At 51.2% G+C, this 15,353-nt stretch overlaps 1 protein-coding gene across 1 annotated transcript in view; it reads left to right on the top strand.

Moving 5' to 3' along the window:
* Window positions 1-15,353, top strand: part of LOC142559401 (uncharacterized) — a 291,201-nt gene that overhangs the window by 19,214 nt on the left and 256,634 nt on the right. Inside the window, exon 2 of the mRNA XM_075671002.1 lies at window positions 9,720-9,856. Within this exon, the coding sequence (XP_075527117.1) occupies window positions 9,758-9,856 (99 nt within the window). The 5' untranslated portion in view covers window positions 9,720-9,757. The remainder of the gene's footprint in view (window positions 1-9,719; window positions 9,857-15,353) is intronic.

The following is a 15,353-nucleotide window of genomic DNA, read 5'->3' as shown; positions in this document are numbered from 1 at the left end:
GAAGAGAAGGTGGCGCATACGTCGTGTCGGCGCCGGTCAGACCCCTCGCTTCACAGTTGGGGGAGCTCCTCTCCCCGGCTGCCGCACTTCGACAAGCGTGGGCACCAATATGCACATACACTCACACACGCACATGAAGACACGTGGCATTGGAACATGCCTGGACGCGCTTGGCGGGGAGGCGTAGCGGCGGCGCCGAACGGGCCAAAATGTCTGCCGCTTTGAACGAAGCCCCGGCGTCCGTTGCATCCGCGCCGGCTAAACCGCGCGTCGTAGGCGAAACGTAACAGACCGCCCCGCCGGGGGAAGGAGATCCCGATGGTCAGGGGACTGCATCCGCTGTCCGGAGGGATGTCGCTCGATGATGCTCATAACCGAAGTCGGGCGTCCCTCGACGTTTCTTGAGCGCACCGCACAGAGAAGGCCTCGTTCTCTCGTTCAGGTTCGCACAGGACACTGCAAAGTGACTTCGGGAGAGTTCACATTTTTGTTCTCGTTCCCGGCCAGCGTTAGAACTACGCTGAAACTCAACCGCTCAGTCAGCAAGCACGGCACAACCCTCACTAAGCCCTGCCAGGCTCTTTCCCCTTTTATACCACTGCCTAGTTCCTTACAGTAGTCTAGCAGCACTCAGAACGCGTCCACAAATTGGAAAATTGCACTAGAAAGCATGTCATCACTTTGAAACACTAAACAAAAGCAATATGTTAAAAATCCTGCCTCAGGAAGAAAAACATCAGTAACAAACAATTTTGAGGCTGATTCCTACGTTAGGGGCTTCGACTTAAGCCATCGGCGTTACCGTTGAGACTCCCCTTTTTGTAACGCACCTCAAAGGAATATTGTTGCAAAGCGAGGCTCCAGCGCAGGAGGCGGCCATTTTTGGGAGAGATGGTCTGCAGCCATTGGAGAGGGCAGTGATCCGTCTCAATGATAAACCTCGAGCCGGCTAGATAGCATGACAATTTCTGAACGGCCCACACGAGACACGCACACTCTTTCTCGGTGGCACTGTACGCCTGCTCACGACTGGTCAGCTTACGACTAGCATACAGGACGGGGTGTTCTACTTCTCCATTTTCCCGTTGGCACAGTACAACGCCCATGCCTCGCTCACTAGCATCGCACTGAACAACGAACCCTTTTGTATAGTCTGGCGATCGTAGCACCGGCTGGCTTGTTAGGGCACTCTTTAGGGCGCTAAAAGCTCTTTCCTTTGTCTCGTCCCAGACGACCGTTTGGGGCTCTGTTTTTCTTAGAGCATCCGTCAGGGGAGCCGCGATATCAGAGTACCTGGGGATGTACCTCTGATAGTAGCCGGCGACACCTAAGAACGACCGAATATCGGTCTTCGTGCGCGGTTGCGGGAAGTCTCGCACAGCGGCCACCTTTATTTCAGAGGGGCGGCGACGACCCCGACCAATCACGTGACCGAGGTAGACAACCTCGGCCTGTGCTAACTGGCACTTAGGAGCCTTGACTGTCAAGCCCGCTTCGCGCAGGCGGGTTAGCACTGCCCGCAAGTGTGCCATATGCTCAGACCAGGATGCGGAGAATATCGCTACGTCGTCTAGATACGGTAAAGCGAATTCTTGCTGTCCCCGCAACACTTTATCCATGAGGCTTGAAAAGCAGTATGGCGCGTTCTTCAAACCAAAACTCAACACTTTAGGACGGAATATTCCCATTGGTGAAATGAACGCCGCATACCTACTAGCCTCTTCTGTAAGTGGAACCTGCCAATAACCCCTGACAAGATCTAGGGTGGAAATAAACTGAGCGCTACTAACTTTCTCAAGGCGCTCCTCGATGTTAGGGATCGGATAAATTTGATCCTTAGTGATGGAATTAAGCCTGCGGTAGTCGACGCAAGGACGAGGTTCCTTGCCCGGTACCTCAACTAAAATCAAAGGGGAGGTATAATCACTCTCACCTGCCTCAATAACACCGAGCTGTAGCATTTTCTTTACCTCAGCCTCCATAATATCGCTCTGGCGCGGTGACACCCGGTACGCCTTGGATCGTACTGGCTCTGGGGAGGTAAGTTCTATATCATGAGTAAGGACAGAAGTCCTACCAGGCCTCTCAGAGAACAGACCTTGAAACTCTTGTAAGAGCTGGTGTAGTTCGGTTTTCTGCTCAGGCGACAGCGGTGCTTTACTGATAAGGTCCATAATGACTTGACCGGTGTCTTCCCTGTTCGTCACTGAGCCTAGTCCCGGAAGCTCGACCGGAAGCTCTTCAGGAACGTTTACCATCATGCACACCACTGCTTCCCTTTGTCTATAAGGTTTGAGCAGATTACAGTGGTAAACTTGCTGTGCTTTCCGCTTTCCTGGCAGACTCACCACGTAGTTAACGTCCGACAGTTTCTGAACAATTCGTGCTGGGCCCTCCCACTGCACGTCTAGTTTGTTTTTTAGCGATGTGCGCAATAGCATGACCTCATCGCCCACTTCAAAACGACGGGCCCTGGCTGTCCGATCATAATAAACCTTGGCCCTCTGCTGGGCCTTTGCCATTGCTTCACCTGACAACTCCTGTGCCCTTCTTAAGCGTTCGAGGAGCTTAAGCACGTACTCCACCACGACTGGGTCGTCGCCCCTGCCTTCCCACGATTCTCGAAGCATGCGAAGCGGAGATCGCAGCGAGCGACCGTACACCAGCTCAGCTGGCGAAAACCCCGTAGCCGCATGCGGCGCGGTCCTTAATGCAAACATCACCCCAGGCAGACACAGCTCCCAGTCAGTTTGATGTTCAAAGCACAATGCTCTCAACACGCGCTTCATGACGGAGTGGAGCTTTTCAACGGAATTCGACTGTGGGTGGTACACTGAGCTGTGTAACAGCTTTACCCCACACCTTTCGAGAAAAGTTGTCGTCAAAGCGCTAGTAAACACTGTGCCCTGATCTGATTGGATTTCCGCAGGAAAACCAACTCGCGCAAATATGGACAGTAGTGCATTGACTATCTCAACTGAGCTGAGTTCTTTAAGCGGCACTGCTTCAGGGAACTTTGTCGCTGGGCAGATCACAGTCAAAAATTGGAGGACGCTTAAGCTTCGCCTTCAAGAGTGGAACGCGACAGCGTTGCCGTCGACCCGCCAAGGGGTGTAAGACAATGCGCTCAGACAGTGATCACTTACGAGGCGCCCCGCATCGGACTCTGCGCCCACCTTTCACGCGGTGAGCGTCGAGCAACGCAGCGTTCGGCGCGGCAACGAAACGCGCGCCTGAACAGACGGAACGAAGCAAAGAACTCGGTGTCTCGGAGGGGGAAACGATCTACGCCAGCCAAACGTCGTGATCGGCACGGGCAGAGAGATAGATAGATAGTAATCTAAAGAAAGGAACGGCGCTTGATTCTGCAACCCGTGTGGGAGCACGGCGAAGCGTCGTCAGGGGAGAGGGAGTCGGGGACGCGAGGCGCCTGGCACCGGTCCGCGCACAGCTCCAATGCGCGCGCGGCGCGATATCTGTCGGGGCAGCGCCGTACATTGAGAGGAGGGGGTCTATTGTTTGCCGCAAGATGGCTCTGCGTGTGTGGTAAGCGCAGAAGAAATGTAGCGGAAACGTACTTCGCTATTCGTGTAAATGCGACGGCTGTAAGTTACATGCTCATAATTACCGATATACACCGCAGTATAACTTTCTACGGCTCGTTTCTAAGGCAACACCGCATTCACTAGACGCGCTTTTGTACCGCTTTCAAGCATCGAACTCGTGGCTGAGTGGTAGCGTCTCCGCCTCACACTCCGGAGACCCTGGTTCGATTCCCACCCAGCCCATCTTGGAAGTTGCTTTTTAACGCGATAGCGTTAAGGAGCTCGTGTCGCAGAAAAGCCGGTGTCGTCGGTGTCGGGTGTCGGCGTCCGCGGCGTTGGCCGTGAGCGATAAATCATGGCAGGCACTTCATAAATAAAAAGCAACTTCCAAGATGGGCTGGGTGGGAATCGAACCAGGGTCTCCGGAGTGTGAGGCGGAGAAGCTACCACTCAGCCACGAGTTCGATGCTTGAAAGCGGTACAAAAGCGCGTCTAGTGAATGCGGTGTTGCCTTAGAAACGAGCCGTAGAAAGTTATACTGCGGTGTATATCGGTAATTATGAGCATGTAACTTACAGAAGTCGCATTTACACGAATAGCGAAGTACGTTTCCGCTACATTTCTTCTGCGCTTACCACACACGCAGAGCCATCTTGCGGCAAACAATAGACCCCCTCCTCTCAATGTACGGCGCTGCCCCGACAGGTATCGCGCCGCGCGCGCATTGGGGCTGTGCGCGGACCGGTGCCAGGCGCCTCGCGTCCCCGACTCCCTCTCCCCTGACGACGCTTCGCCGTGCTTCCACACGGGTTGCAGAATCAAGCGCCGTTCCTTTCTTTAGATTACTATCTATCTATCTCTCTGCCCGTGCCGATCACGACGTTTGGCTGGCGTAGATCGTTTCCCCCTCCGAGACACCGAGTTCTTTGCTTCGTTCCGTTTGTTCAGGCGCGCGTTTCGTTGCCGCGCCGAACGCTGCGTTGCTCGACGCTCACCGCGTGATAGGTGGGCGCAGAGTCCGATGCGGGGCGCCTCGTAAGTGATCACTGTCTGAGCGCATTGTCTTACACCCCTTGGCGGGTCGACGGCAACGCTGTCGCGTTCCACTCTTGAAGGCGAAGCTTAAGCGTCCTCCAATTTTTATTTATGAAGTGCCTGCCATGATTTATCGCTCACGGCCAACGCCGCGGACGCCGACGCCGACACCCGACACCGACGCCGACGACACCGGCTTTTCTGCGACACGAGCTCCTTAACGCTATCGCGTTAAAATGTGTCTGTACCCCGTGGCTGTTACCGGCAGAGGTCCCACTGTATCAATAACGAGCCGTCTAAAAGGCTCCGTAATGATAGGTACCAATCTCAACGGCGCCCTCGATTTGTCCCCTGGTTTGCCCACCCGCTGACAGGTGTCACATGACCTCACGAAGTGGTCTGCGTCCCGAAAACACCCTGGCCAATAGTACTCTTGCAAGAGACGGTCCTTAGTTTTCTTAACTCCTAGGTGTCCGGACCACGAACCCCCGTGCGACAAGCGCAACAGATCCTGACGGTAGCACTGAGGCACGATCAGCTGATCGAACTTCACTCCCCTGCGGTCTAGATACTTCCGGTACAGGACCCCACCTCTTTCCACAAAACGCGCATTTTTCTTGGCGATGCCTTCCTTGACAATGCAGCGTATGTTTTCTAGGCTGCCATCCTTCTTTTGCTCGGCTATCAAAGCCGACCGGCTGACTTTTAGCAACCTATTAAGTCCGTCTGACGTAGGCGCGATGAGCAAATCTGCAGATAGCTCTTCTAACTTTCCCGCATCGGGAATTTCCTCTCCAGTATCTGGTGCCTTTAACGTTACAGACTCAATTTTATTCAGTTCGGGCGTGCTCTGAATATCAGCTTGCTGCGCCTCTGACCCTTTTTCATTGTTTGATAACGTCGGCCCCGCAACTACCGCCTTTGCAGCGAGCTCCCGAACCTTCGATCTGGTTAAGGCCTGAACGCTAGCCTCACCAAACAAAAGCCCCTTCTCGCGCAGGAGGTGATCGGACCTATTCGAAAATAGGTACGGGTACTGGGGGGGCAGCATAGATGACACTGCGGCCTCCGTCTCAAGCGCTCCGAAAGGTCCTTCAGTAAGCACTTTTGCTACCGGCAGACACACGCTATGAGCTTCCACGGCTTGCTTGATCCATGCACACTCGCCCGTGAACATATCGGGTTCTATGTAAGAGGGGTGAACTACATCCATTGTAGCTGCGGAATCGCGAAGCACTCGGCACTCTTTCCCGTTCACCAGGAGGTCTCGCATGTAAGGCTCGAGAAGCTTCATGTTCTCGTCAGTGCTGCATAATGACAAAAACACGACTTTTGTTTTTGTTTCTGGACACTGCGCCGAAAAGTGACCCGGCTTCTGGCACGTATAACACAAGCGCGCTTGCCTCATCTCGAACCGCTTTCTGCGTTTGGCTTCGGCTGCCGCCGTCTCCTTACGTTCGGTCGGACTGCTTTCACTCGCATCCGCACTACGTGTGTTCCCCTTTGCTCTCATGAGTGTGAACTTCGGCCTCTTAAACTTGGAGCCAAATTCACCCTTTTGACCGTCCTTAGCTCCCATGGGTGTGAACTTTGGCCTCTCAAACTTGGAGCCAAATTCACCCTTTTGACCGTCCTTAGCTCCGCGAGCCCGACGCGTCACAAACTCCTCGGCTAGCTCAGCGGCTTTAGCCACCGTACAAACGTCTGGCCTATCCAAGACCCAGTACCGCACGTTCTCAGGTAACCGACTATAAAACTGTTCTAGCCCGAAACACTGCAGAACTTTCTCGTGGTCACCAAACGCTTTCTCTTCTTTGAGCCACTCCTGCATGTTTGACATAAGCCTGTACGCAAACTCCGTATATGACTCACTTCTGCCTTTCTCATTTTCCCGAAACTTCCGACGGAACGCCTCTGCTGACAGCCTGTACTTTTTTAGCAGACTCGATTTCACTTTGTCGAAATCCTCTGCCTCCTCTCTATTCAAGCGAGCGACTACGTCGGCCGCCTCGCCGGGTAACAAAGTGAGCAAGCGCTGTGGCCACGTTTCCCGAGAGAACCCCTGCTTCTCGCACGTTCGCTCAAAGTTAACCAGGAACAAACCAATGTCCTCTCCAAGCTTAAACGGCCGCATCAGGTCAGTCATTTTGAACAATACTCGTTCTCCTGCACCGTGTGCCTGACTTCCATTACGAGCGCGTTCGATCTCTATCTCGAGACGCTTCATTTCTAAAGCGTAGTCGCGCTCTTCTTTTTCTTTCTGTTTTTGCTCTTTAAGTTCGCGCTCCTGTCTTTTTGCAGTCTCCCTCTCCTCAATGGTCTCAAGGCAATCCGACAGCTCGTCATCCTCAGGTTCTAACTCAAGAATAGCCCTTAGCAGTTCTGGTTTTCTGAGTTTGTCCGAGACATCCAGACCCAACTCTCTTGCAAGCTCCAGCAATTTCGGTTTGCGCAACGACTTCAAATCCATGGCTGCTCTGAATGCTGCTTTCTCTACTGCCTACTATTGTCTTGCCGCAAACTAACCCGGCAGCAACGACAACCACAATTACCAGCTCTGTTTCTGACACTAACAAAAGCCTGGCAAAGCTCAGAAGAAGAAAGTCCCGCACTCACCAAACCTCGCAGCCAAGAATTCAGCGCAGTCGTTCCGCTGCAGGCAACCAGTCATCACACAGGGCTCGTTGCACTGCTCCCGGATCGTCGTTGAGCTGCTCAGCATACAGTCAACTGCATATCTTCGCTGCTGGCCTCCGTTGTCGCGATCTCACCGCTGGCAGACAGTTGTTGTAATCGCACCGCTGGCACGAGTTGTTGGGAACTCGGCGCTGACGCCCGTTGTTGCACCTGGGTCGCAAGCCCCAAGGGTAGCGTTGGCCTGGCGGGCTGGGGCACAACTGGAAGCATCCGAAGGTCCCGGCAAAGCATGAGTCGACTGGTAACAACAAAACAACTTGTTTATTCTAGCATCGCAAAGAGTTGGCGGTCAGGTCGACCGAAGTAGAGAGACGGGAGAGCACGTTACTCAACAGAAGAAATCGGAGCCTCTCTTTGGCGTCCGGGGGCAGCTGCTTTTATACTCTCGCAGTTGAGGGCAAGAAGGAACCCCTCTACAGACGAGCACGTGACTGTGCCGCTCGGGCACAATGGGATGAGAAGGTGGCGCAGCCGTCGTGCCGGCGCCGTTCGGGCACAATGGGAAGAGAAGGTGGCGCATACGTCGTGTCGGCGCCGGTCAGACCCCTCGCTTCACAGTTGGGGGAGCTCCTCTCCCCGGCTGCCGCGCTTCGACAAGCGTGGGCACCAATATGCACATACACTCACACACGCACATGAAGACACGTGGCATTGGAACATGCCTGGACGCGCTTGGCGGGGAGGCGTAGCGGCGGCGCCGAACGGGCCAAAATGTCTGCCGCTTTGAACGAAGCCCCGGCGTCCGTTGCATCCGCGCCGGCTAAACCGCGCGTCGTAGGCGAAACGTAACACCTTCTAATCTTTCGCTACATTGCCGAGATTGTAACTGCACGCCAGAGTTCGATGAATGCGCGATATTGTACAGCCATAAGAATGAAGATACGCGTCTTATGGTAGAGGCATGGCATATCTATAATGGTGGAAGTGCGTGCGTGAGTCAGCCTGCGATTACTTTACATAAGGAAGAGATTAAGTGCCTTAACAGTTATCTTTCACGTAGACTGGAACGTGTACCCGACTGACACGTGGTGCTACTATTCCTGAGCGTGCGCAGATGAGTTTTGTGTCTTCTTTATTTTTTTCGCCTCAGTGATCCCTTCAGTTGATAGTCGGCGTTCGTGTTGTCCACTTCTCTATTAAAATAATTGTTATATAAAAAAAGCAATGATTCGCACCACTTCACCGACAACAGGGTTGTGGCAGCCAAAACTTTTCCTCTTTTCTGCTCTCCCTATCTAACATGCGCACATTTTTCACTTTGCTTCGTATAGCTGCTGCTGCAGAAGAGAGGCAACTGCTAAATGATGTTTGTGGCCCACACAGGCTCCTATCTGCCAAATTTGATATTCTCGTTTAAGGGCCGAATTCAGCCTAATGTTTGACACTTGTGCAAATACATTCTAGCTTATTGGGTGCTCAGAAATAAGAACTTTCACACCATAGTGGGACATGACGATTTTCATACAGTGCGTGAGCATCTCAACATTCAATAAAACAGCGAGCTGATCTTTCACGTCTGTCTGTTCATATTCGTGCCTATCTCAATGCCTTAATTCATCTTGCCAACTTCTCGGAAGTACTAATTACGATGAAGTCAGGTTATCGGGTATTTCATAGTCTGTCAATTTCAGCAAGGAAAAAGCGGTGCAATGTTGCAACACACGAATTTAACACCATAGCTAGCATGGCATCTACTCCTACACCATCCGTAATGGTCTTTCATTGGCCCTAGGTGTAACCTGAAAGTGACTTCTGCAACCTTGGTAAGTGGTGCCAACATACATGCTCATTGTGAAACTTTATCTTGTATTCCAAACTGCCAGTAAATTTAGAGAGGCACGACATGGAAAAAAAGTTATTGCTCAACACAAAAGCAGAAACAAAGCGCAGTGCGTCAGCCATACTTCTATCTCCCTATATGACAAGAAGCTAACGTTTCTTCAGAAAAACGAATTGCATTACCTTTCGTTGTTAATTTGCGATCTTTCTTTTTCTTTCCCTCTTTCTCATTTCACATGCGCGTTTATTATTAGACTTCGCGTCTGGTGCAATAAACACGCGCTGCGATGTTGTGCTCTTATGCTACGTGGGCTTATGAAATACGCCCACAGAGCTAATTTTGTGAGCGCGAATACCAACCGGCAAAAAATAAGGGATAGACTTCCATGTGCCATGCGAGCAGACAATATGCAAAAAAGTAGAAAAATTGCTCCTAATATGGCTTATATGCCGGAAGGCAACATGCAAGATTGGCGCCATTCATCTTACTGTCACATTCTCGATTGCTTGAGCAGATTTTAGAATTACTTTCAGGACTAATACTTTATTTCTGCTCTCACAGTGTGCGAGGCATAATGACTTCAGTATCCATTCCTTGGCATGCCTACTTGAATCACAATACTACCCATGGTCTTGAGTCTGGTCGCTTTTGTTACGTCGCAGATAAACGTAGCGCCGCCGCAAAGCTCTTTGGAGACGGAATGTCGTCGGAGTACGATCCTCATCACCCTTGGCCTCTTTCTGCCTTGGCGCAGTTCGTCAAGATCCGCGAGAATCAAGGCTATCATCAAATATACAAGGTAAGTTGCGATGCTTGGTTTGGTGGGGTTTCATCACTATTTAGTTGTTATTCAAGTTTGCAAGTTAGTTATGCAGTTCGTTGTGCCAGAGAGAACCAGAATAACGGGAATGCATCGGACCCTCACCCGGCAATTCAATCGTTTTGTTTTGGGGGAGGAGGAGGGGAGTTGTTCCGACTGACAGGCCTGCAGATTTCTGCCGAAGAACGTCAAAAGAGAAGTCATATTGTAAAGAATCATGCGATGTGCTCCCAATCAATTGTCGTCAACCTGTGTAAACAAATATTGACAAATTTTGGCGTGCCAGCATGTCCACGACGTATGGGAAGACTGCAATCACTTTTATGGGATCATGATTCGTTCACTCAGGGTGCAAAGCGGGACCCGGGCACAACACCTGGGCCTTTTTGCCGAAGTAGGCCGTACCCGCAGCAGTTGCCACCAGGATACACGCTGCGCGTTAGGCCACTGCTATCCAGTGTGTATTTACTTCCTCTAGCCAAAGTGATTACTCGTCATGTGGGTGATGGTGTAGTGTACGTGTGGCTGGCACTACACGCATGACAGTGCGCTATGCATAGAGAATTTCAAGTAAAGAAAAAAGCCCAAAGCCCAGTGATATCCGCCGACCTTATGACTCACTACGACAGCAGCTTTAAATATACCAAAAAAATTAGTGACGTTTCCCCCCTGCTCGAAGAAAAGTTGCGGCAAAGCTATCCTGACGTTGACTGTCGACAGTAATGCGATCAGCATAGAAGCAATGCAGCGGTACGCCGTATCGTTGAACATACGTTTATTCCAAAGCAGTACTTTTTTCAAATTATGACAGCTGGAGAGAGATAACATTTACTTACAAAGAGGGAAGAGAGGTCGACCTGAGTAATAACTTCGTTTGGCCTGCGGCTGTACAATGGGGAAGAAAGGACGGGGAGGTCAAAGGCTGCTAAATGATCCCAGGTGAAGGACGGGGGTATGTTGAAGGCCACAGCGTTACAGGACCTCTAAAGCCTTATGTCTGTAGTAGCTTGTAGAAATGCTACAGTTGCATTTGTAATCAAGGCTATGCTCTTTGCATCAGGCCAAAAACGCCAACGTAACTCGTCTCGTAGCGGCCCGTTGTCGACGTGTGTAATGCAAGAGCCTCGTTTCTGTCATTCGGGGGCGTACGCATGGCAAATGCCAAATATGTGAACAAGTGTTCCTGGCACTCAAAGGTGTTCGTAGTTTGGGCTAGCTTCACTGCAATCTATGAAGTGTGCATAACTCCTGGTAAACACGACAACAAGGCAAACCAGTTCATCACACATCTTTGCCTTGCTTTGAGCTTGTGACGCATACGAAATTTCATTTCTAGGCCAAACTTATGCAATCGCCTGCGTCATCAATCTGGTTCGGTCCCATGCTTCAACGTCGAATTGCGTATCACGCAATCAAGCATTATTTTTGTGTGTGTTCTTGAAAACTAAATGCGCACTTCAGAAGCATTACTTAAAGCTGTTCTTGTTTCAGCGTCTACCTCTTCATTCCCAATCGCACCACAGTGTGAAGGTATCAAATAAAAGGTTATGCCGTGACCATTTCTATTTACAAAGCACATAGAAATGACAATCTTAATTAGTTCTGTGATTTCTCCAGCTAAGGAATATTTATGGCTCCATCTCACGGCGCAGTCAATGGTTTGAAGAGCTGGCTCAGTGCCCCTCACCGAAAATGTTCCTCGGACAGAAATTGATGTGCCACCCAGATTGCAATAAATTTGGCCGCAGTTGATGTTGTCCTACAGTCTGGTTTAAACAGTTGATGAGATGACTATTTGCGGTATGAGGATGGCTGCAATGGAGGCACATGACGCGACATATTCACTGGCATGCAACTTTGCACAATGTCCCCGTGCATTGCCTAAGTGTGAAGCAGGTTAAGTTGCTTCAACCTAATGGATGGAACAAATGATTTCTTTGTAATCATAGGGATCTGCAGTCAAACCAAAGGTTTGGGCAAGGCCCATGGAGGTTTTCTGGGAGTGGCGGGAGAAAATCTTGAAGAGTAGAATGTGCTGATAGCGCGATATAGTGCTTGAAAAGGTGCAACCTGGGTGATGTCAAGGAGTGATGACAACGGATGCTGTCTGTGTCCGGTTAACAATCAAGGGCACAGTCGAAGAAGCTCGCAAAGTAAGTATTTAGCGATAGGACGAGCACGAACTTCGGCTATTGAATCATTGGTTGACACTCATGGTAGTAGGCTTAACCACGTGAGCGAGGCTTGAGTTTGACTGCTCTAGAGTATGTGCACACAGCTAATGCTTAAAGGGCCTTGAGCCACTTTTTATCGAAGTGGAGAAAGACATTTGAATTGAAGATAGGCTATTTCAGAACGACTTTGCCGCAAAACGTACTTCAATGCGTTCAGCAGAAGCGGAGTTATAGGCAATCAAACACGGCATCAGCTGTGCTCCCCGTCCTCCTCCAATGCCTTGCACTGCGAAGGCTACGGCGGTGACGTCACTGTGGCGCGCAGTTCAAGCTTCAGATTTGGTGCCTATGTCGCGCTAAGCATAAGCCAAACGCGGCTGTCCTCAGAGAGAAAAGGTGTTCGAGAAAAAGGTGACTCCGCGCTCCGCTTGCGAGCTCCACGTACTGCGTACGACAGCAGAATATGGCTGAGATGTTCACAACAGCGTGTGCTACCCGCGGACTATGTTATTTCACCAAGCCCGAGGAGTGGTTCAGGGCCCCTTTAAGAGCATTAGCATACTGTACCGTATATAGACTACAAAGTGCTTGGTATAACAGAAGTAGAGGTGACTCCCAGGGGCTCCATCTTATTCCTGGGAGGACACGAAGGATATGAACTGCCCAGCATTCACTTCAGTCGGGAGACGTGTCTTGACCTAGACAGTCTATGTTCTGTGACTACACTGATGAATTTTTGGTGTGTTACAGAAGGTATTGTTGGTTCATGAAAGATTGTGGTATAAACTGTCATTAGTTCCCGCGCCAATTCAATCACGGGAAAGTGTCAGAATCGTCAGGCCCTGGCGCCACAGATACTTGGCTCCGATTAACACTCCATGTTGTATCATAGTACGCGTGTGGTGACGGGTGGCTCCGCATGCCCATATACTTATTGTTAAGGTCTTTATTGTATCGGTCTGGTAGTTGTGCGGTGAGCAGCATGGCACTCTTTGAGGATGGCTTCGAGGACTTCGGACACGGAGACACGTCCGCGATCGCTAAGCAACTCCTGTGGTGGACCATGACGCGGTATGGATCGGCGAAGCAGGGAGGAGGCAACATCCCGTGGTGTAGCCGCCGGGAGGGCGGCCGTTTCGCCGTATCGCGTGAGGTGGTCAACAGCCGCGATGGCCCAGCGGTGAGCAGCAGATTTAGCAAAAGCGATCCGTACAAACCGATGCCGACGCGCCCGAATGGCCCAGTAGGGCAAGGTAACGGTTGGAGACCGGCTGGCAAGACGCGCGGTGAAAATTTCAGGCGCGGACAATAGGGACACGAGCGAACGAACTTCCGTTCCTAGCAGTATATCCCTCTCCAGTATCACCGCTGTCGAATGCACTGGTAAGTTTTGAATACTTCCCAGTGTGCACACTGTGGATCAGAGGGGAATTACGCGCATATTTCGGAACGTAGACTGCGGGGTACTACTATCAACCACTGGCGGCCATCGGCGGTGTCATTCCATCGGTGGAATAGGTCGTCACGAATGGCGCAATAGTGGGATTGACGACGCAACGTGCGAGTGGTTGGTGGCGCCGATTGATGAACAAGCAAGTCTATCGGCGAAGCAATCCAGTGGTCGTTGCGCTGTTTGAAAGTGATAGTGTGCAGGTCGATGGAAGAAATGGCAAGCTGGGAGAACTCGACAGGGCGTCGGCGTCAGAGTGCTGGTGGCCGCTGCGGTGGAGTACGCGAATGTCGTAGTCCTGCGGCGGAAGTGCCCACCGGGCAAGGCAGTGTGATGAGTCTTTCAGTGATGACAACTAATATAGTGCGTGGTGGTCCGTGACGACATCAAATTGGTGGCCATACAAATATGGTCGGAACTTAGTAAGAGACCACATGATCGCCAAACATGGTTTTTCTATCAAGGTGTAGTTACTCTCAGCTTTCGTAAGCGTACGACTTGCATAAGCCACAAACTAGTCATAAAACCCTTGTTTGCGCCGCCCAAGGACTGCTCCGAGGCCAACGCCACTGGCATCAGTGCGCATCTGTGTAGGGGCTGTCGGGTCGTACTGACGTCAGCAAACGGTGCAGGAATGCGAACGCCTCGTCGCACTCTGATGACCATGAAGTGAGAGGCCCGGGATTTCCGCTTCCGAGGACCTACGTAAGGGGCGATGTCATGGTGGCGAAATTTCGGATGAAGTGTCTAAAGTATGAACACATACCTGCAAACTGCGCAGGTCTTTGACGAATGTAGGTTGAGGTAACTCGGCAACGACCCGAAGCTTGGCTGGACCGGGGAGAATTCCGTCTTTGGAGACGGTGTAACCTAGCATGGTCAGCTACCGCGCTGAAATCGGCACTGCGTTAAGTTTAGTGGTATATCGGCGTTTCTCAAGGACGTCAAACCATGCCGGAGGCGTTGAAAGTGCGTTGAAAGTCCGGAGCAAAAACAACGACGTCGTCAAGGTAGCACAAAGAATGTATGCCATTTCAAGTTCCACGGAATGGTATCGATCATGCGCTCAAAAGTTGCGGGTGCATTGCAAAGTCCAAACGGCATACATTAAATTCGTACAAGCCACCGGGCGTGGCAAAAGCTGTCTTCCGTCGATCATCGCCTGCCATGGGCACCTGTCAGTACCCTGAGTGCAGATCGAGAGAATAGAAAATAATGCTGCTTCCTGTAGGCTGTCAATGGCGTCGTCAATTGGCGTTAGCGGGTAAACGTGCTTGCGAATAATTTTGCTGAGGCGCCGAAAGTCCATACAAAACTGTACAGAACCGCCTTTTTTTGCAACCAGGACGACAAGTGATGCCCATGGACTTTTGGGTGGTCGAATCACTTTGCGTCGAAGCATGTCGTCAGCTTGCTCGTTAATTATACGACGTTCTGCGGGAGACACGCGATACGGTCGTTGCCGCCGTGACCGTTGGGAGTCAGTGTCGATGCGATGCGTAACAGTGGAAGTGCGGCCCAGGGAACGTAGCCCGACGTCGAAACAAGAACAAAATTATTCTAATAGGCACAGAAGCTAGGAACCTTTGGCCGGCGTAATGATACCATCAAGGGAGCAACCAAATAAATCACAAGCCGATAGAGCAGACGGTGAAATAGAACTGCGGTTATTGTAAGTGGCGCAGTACATATCATTGGGCACGTTTATAATTTACGTGGCTTCAATGGCTTCGACAATGACAAGACATTTCCCTCGCAGCTGCATCACAGTGTATGCGGACGGGTCGCTAAGAAAGGTAGCGCTGAATTCCCCAGTGATTTCTACAGTCTCAAAAGGTAGCAGATCTTTTAG

This window comes from Dermacentor variabilis, chromosome 10, assembly GCF_050947875.1.
Source record: "Dermacentor variabilis isolate Ectoservices chromosome 10, ASM5094787v1, whole genome shotgun sequence".
Lineage (NCBI taxonomy): Eukaryota > Metazoa > Arthropoda > Arachnida > Ixodida > Ixodidae > Dermacentor > Dermacentor variabilis.
This window is presented reverse-complemented; position numbering and strand designations above follow the sequence as displayed.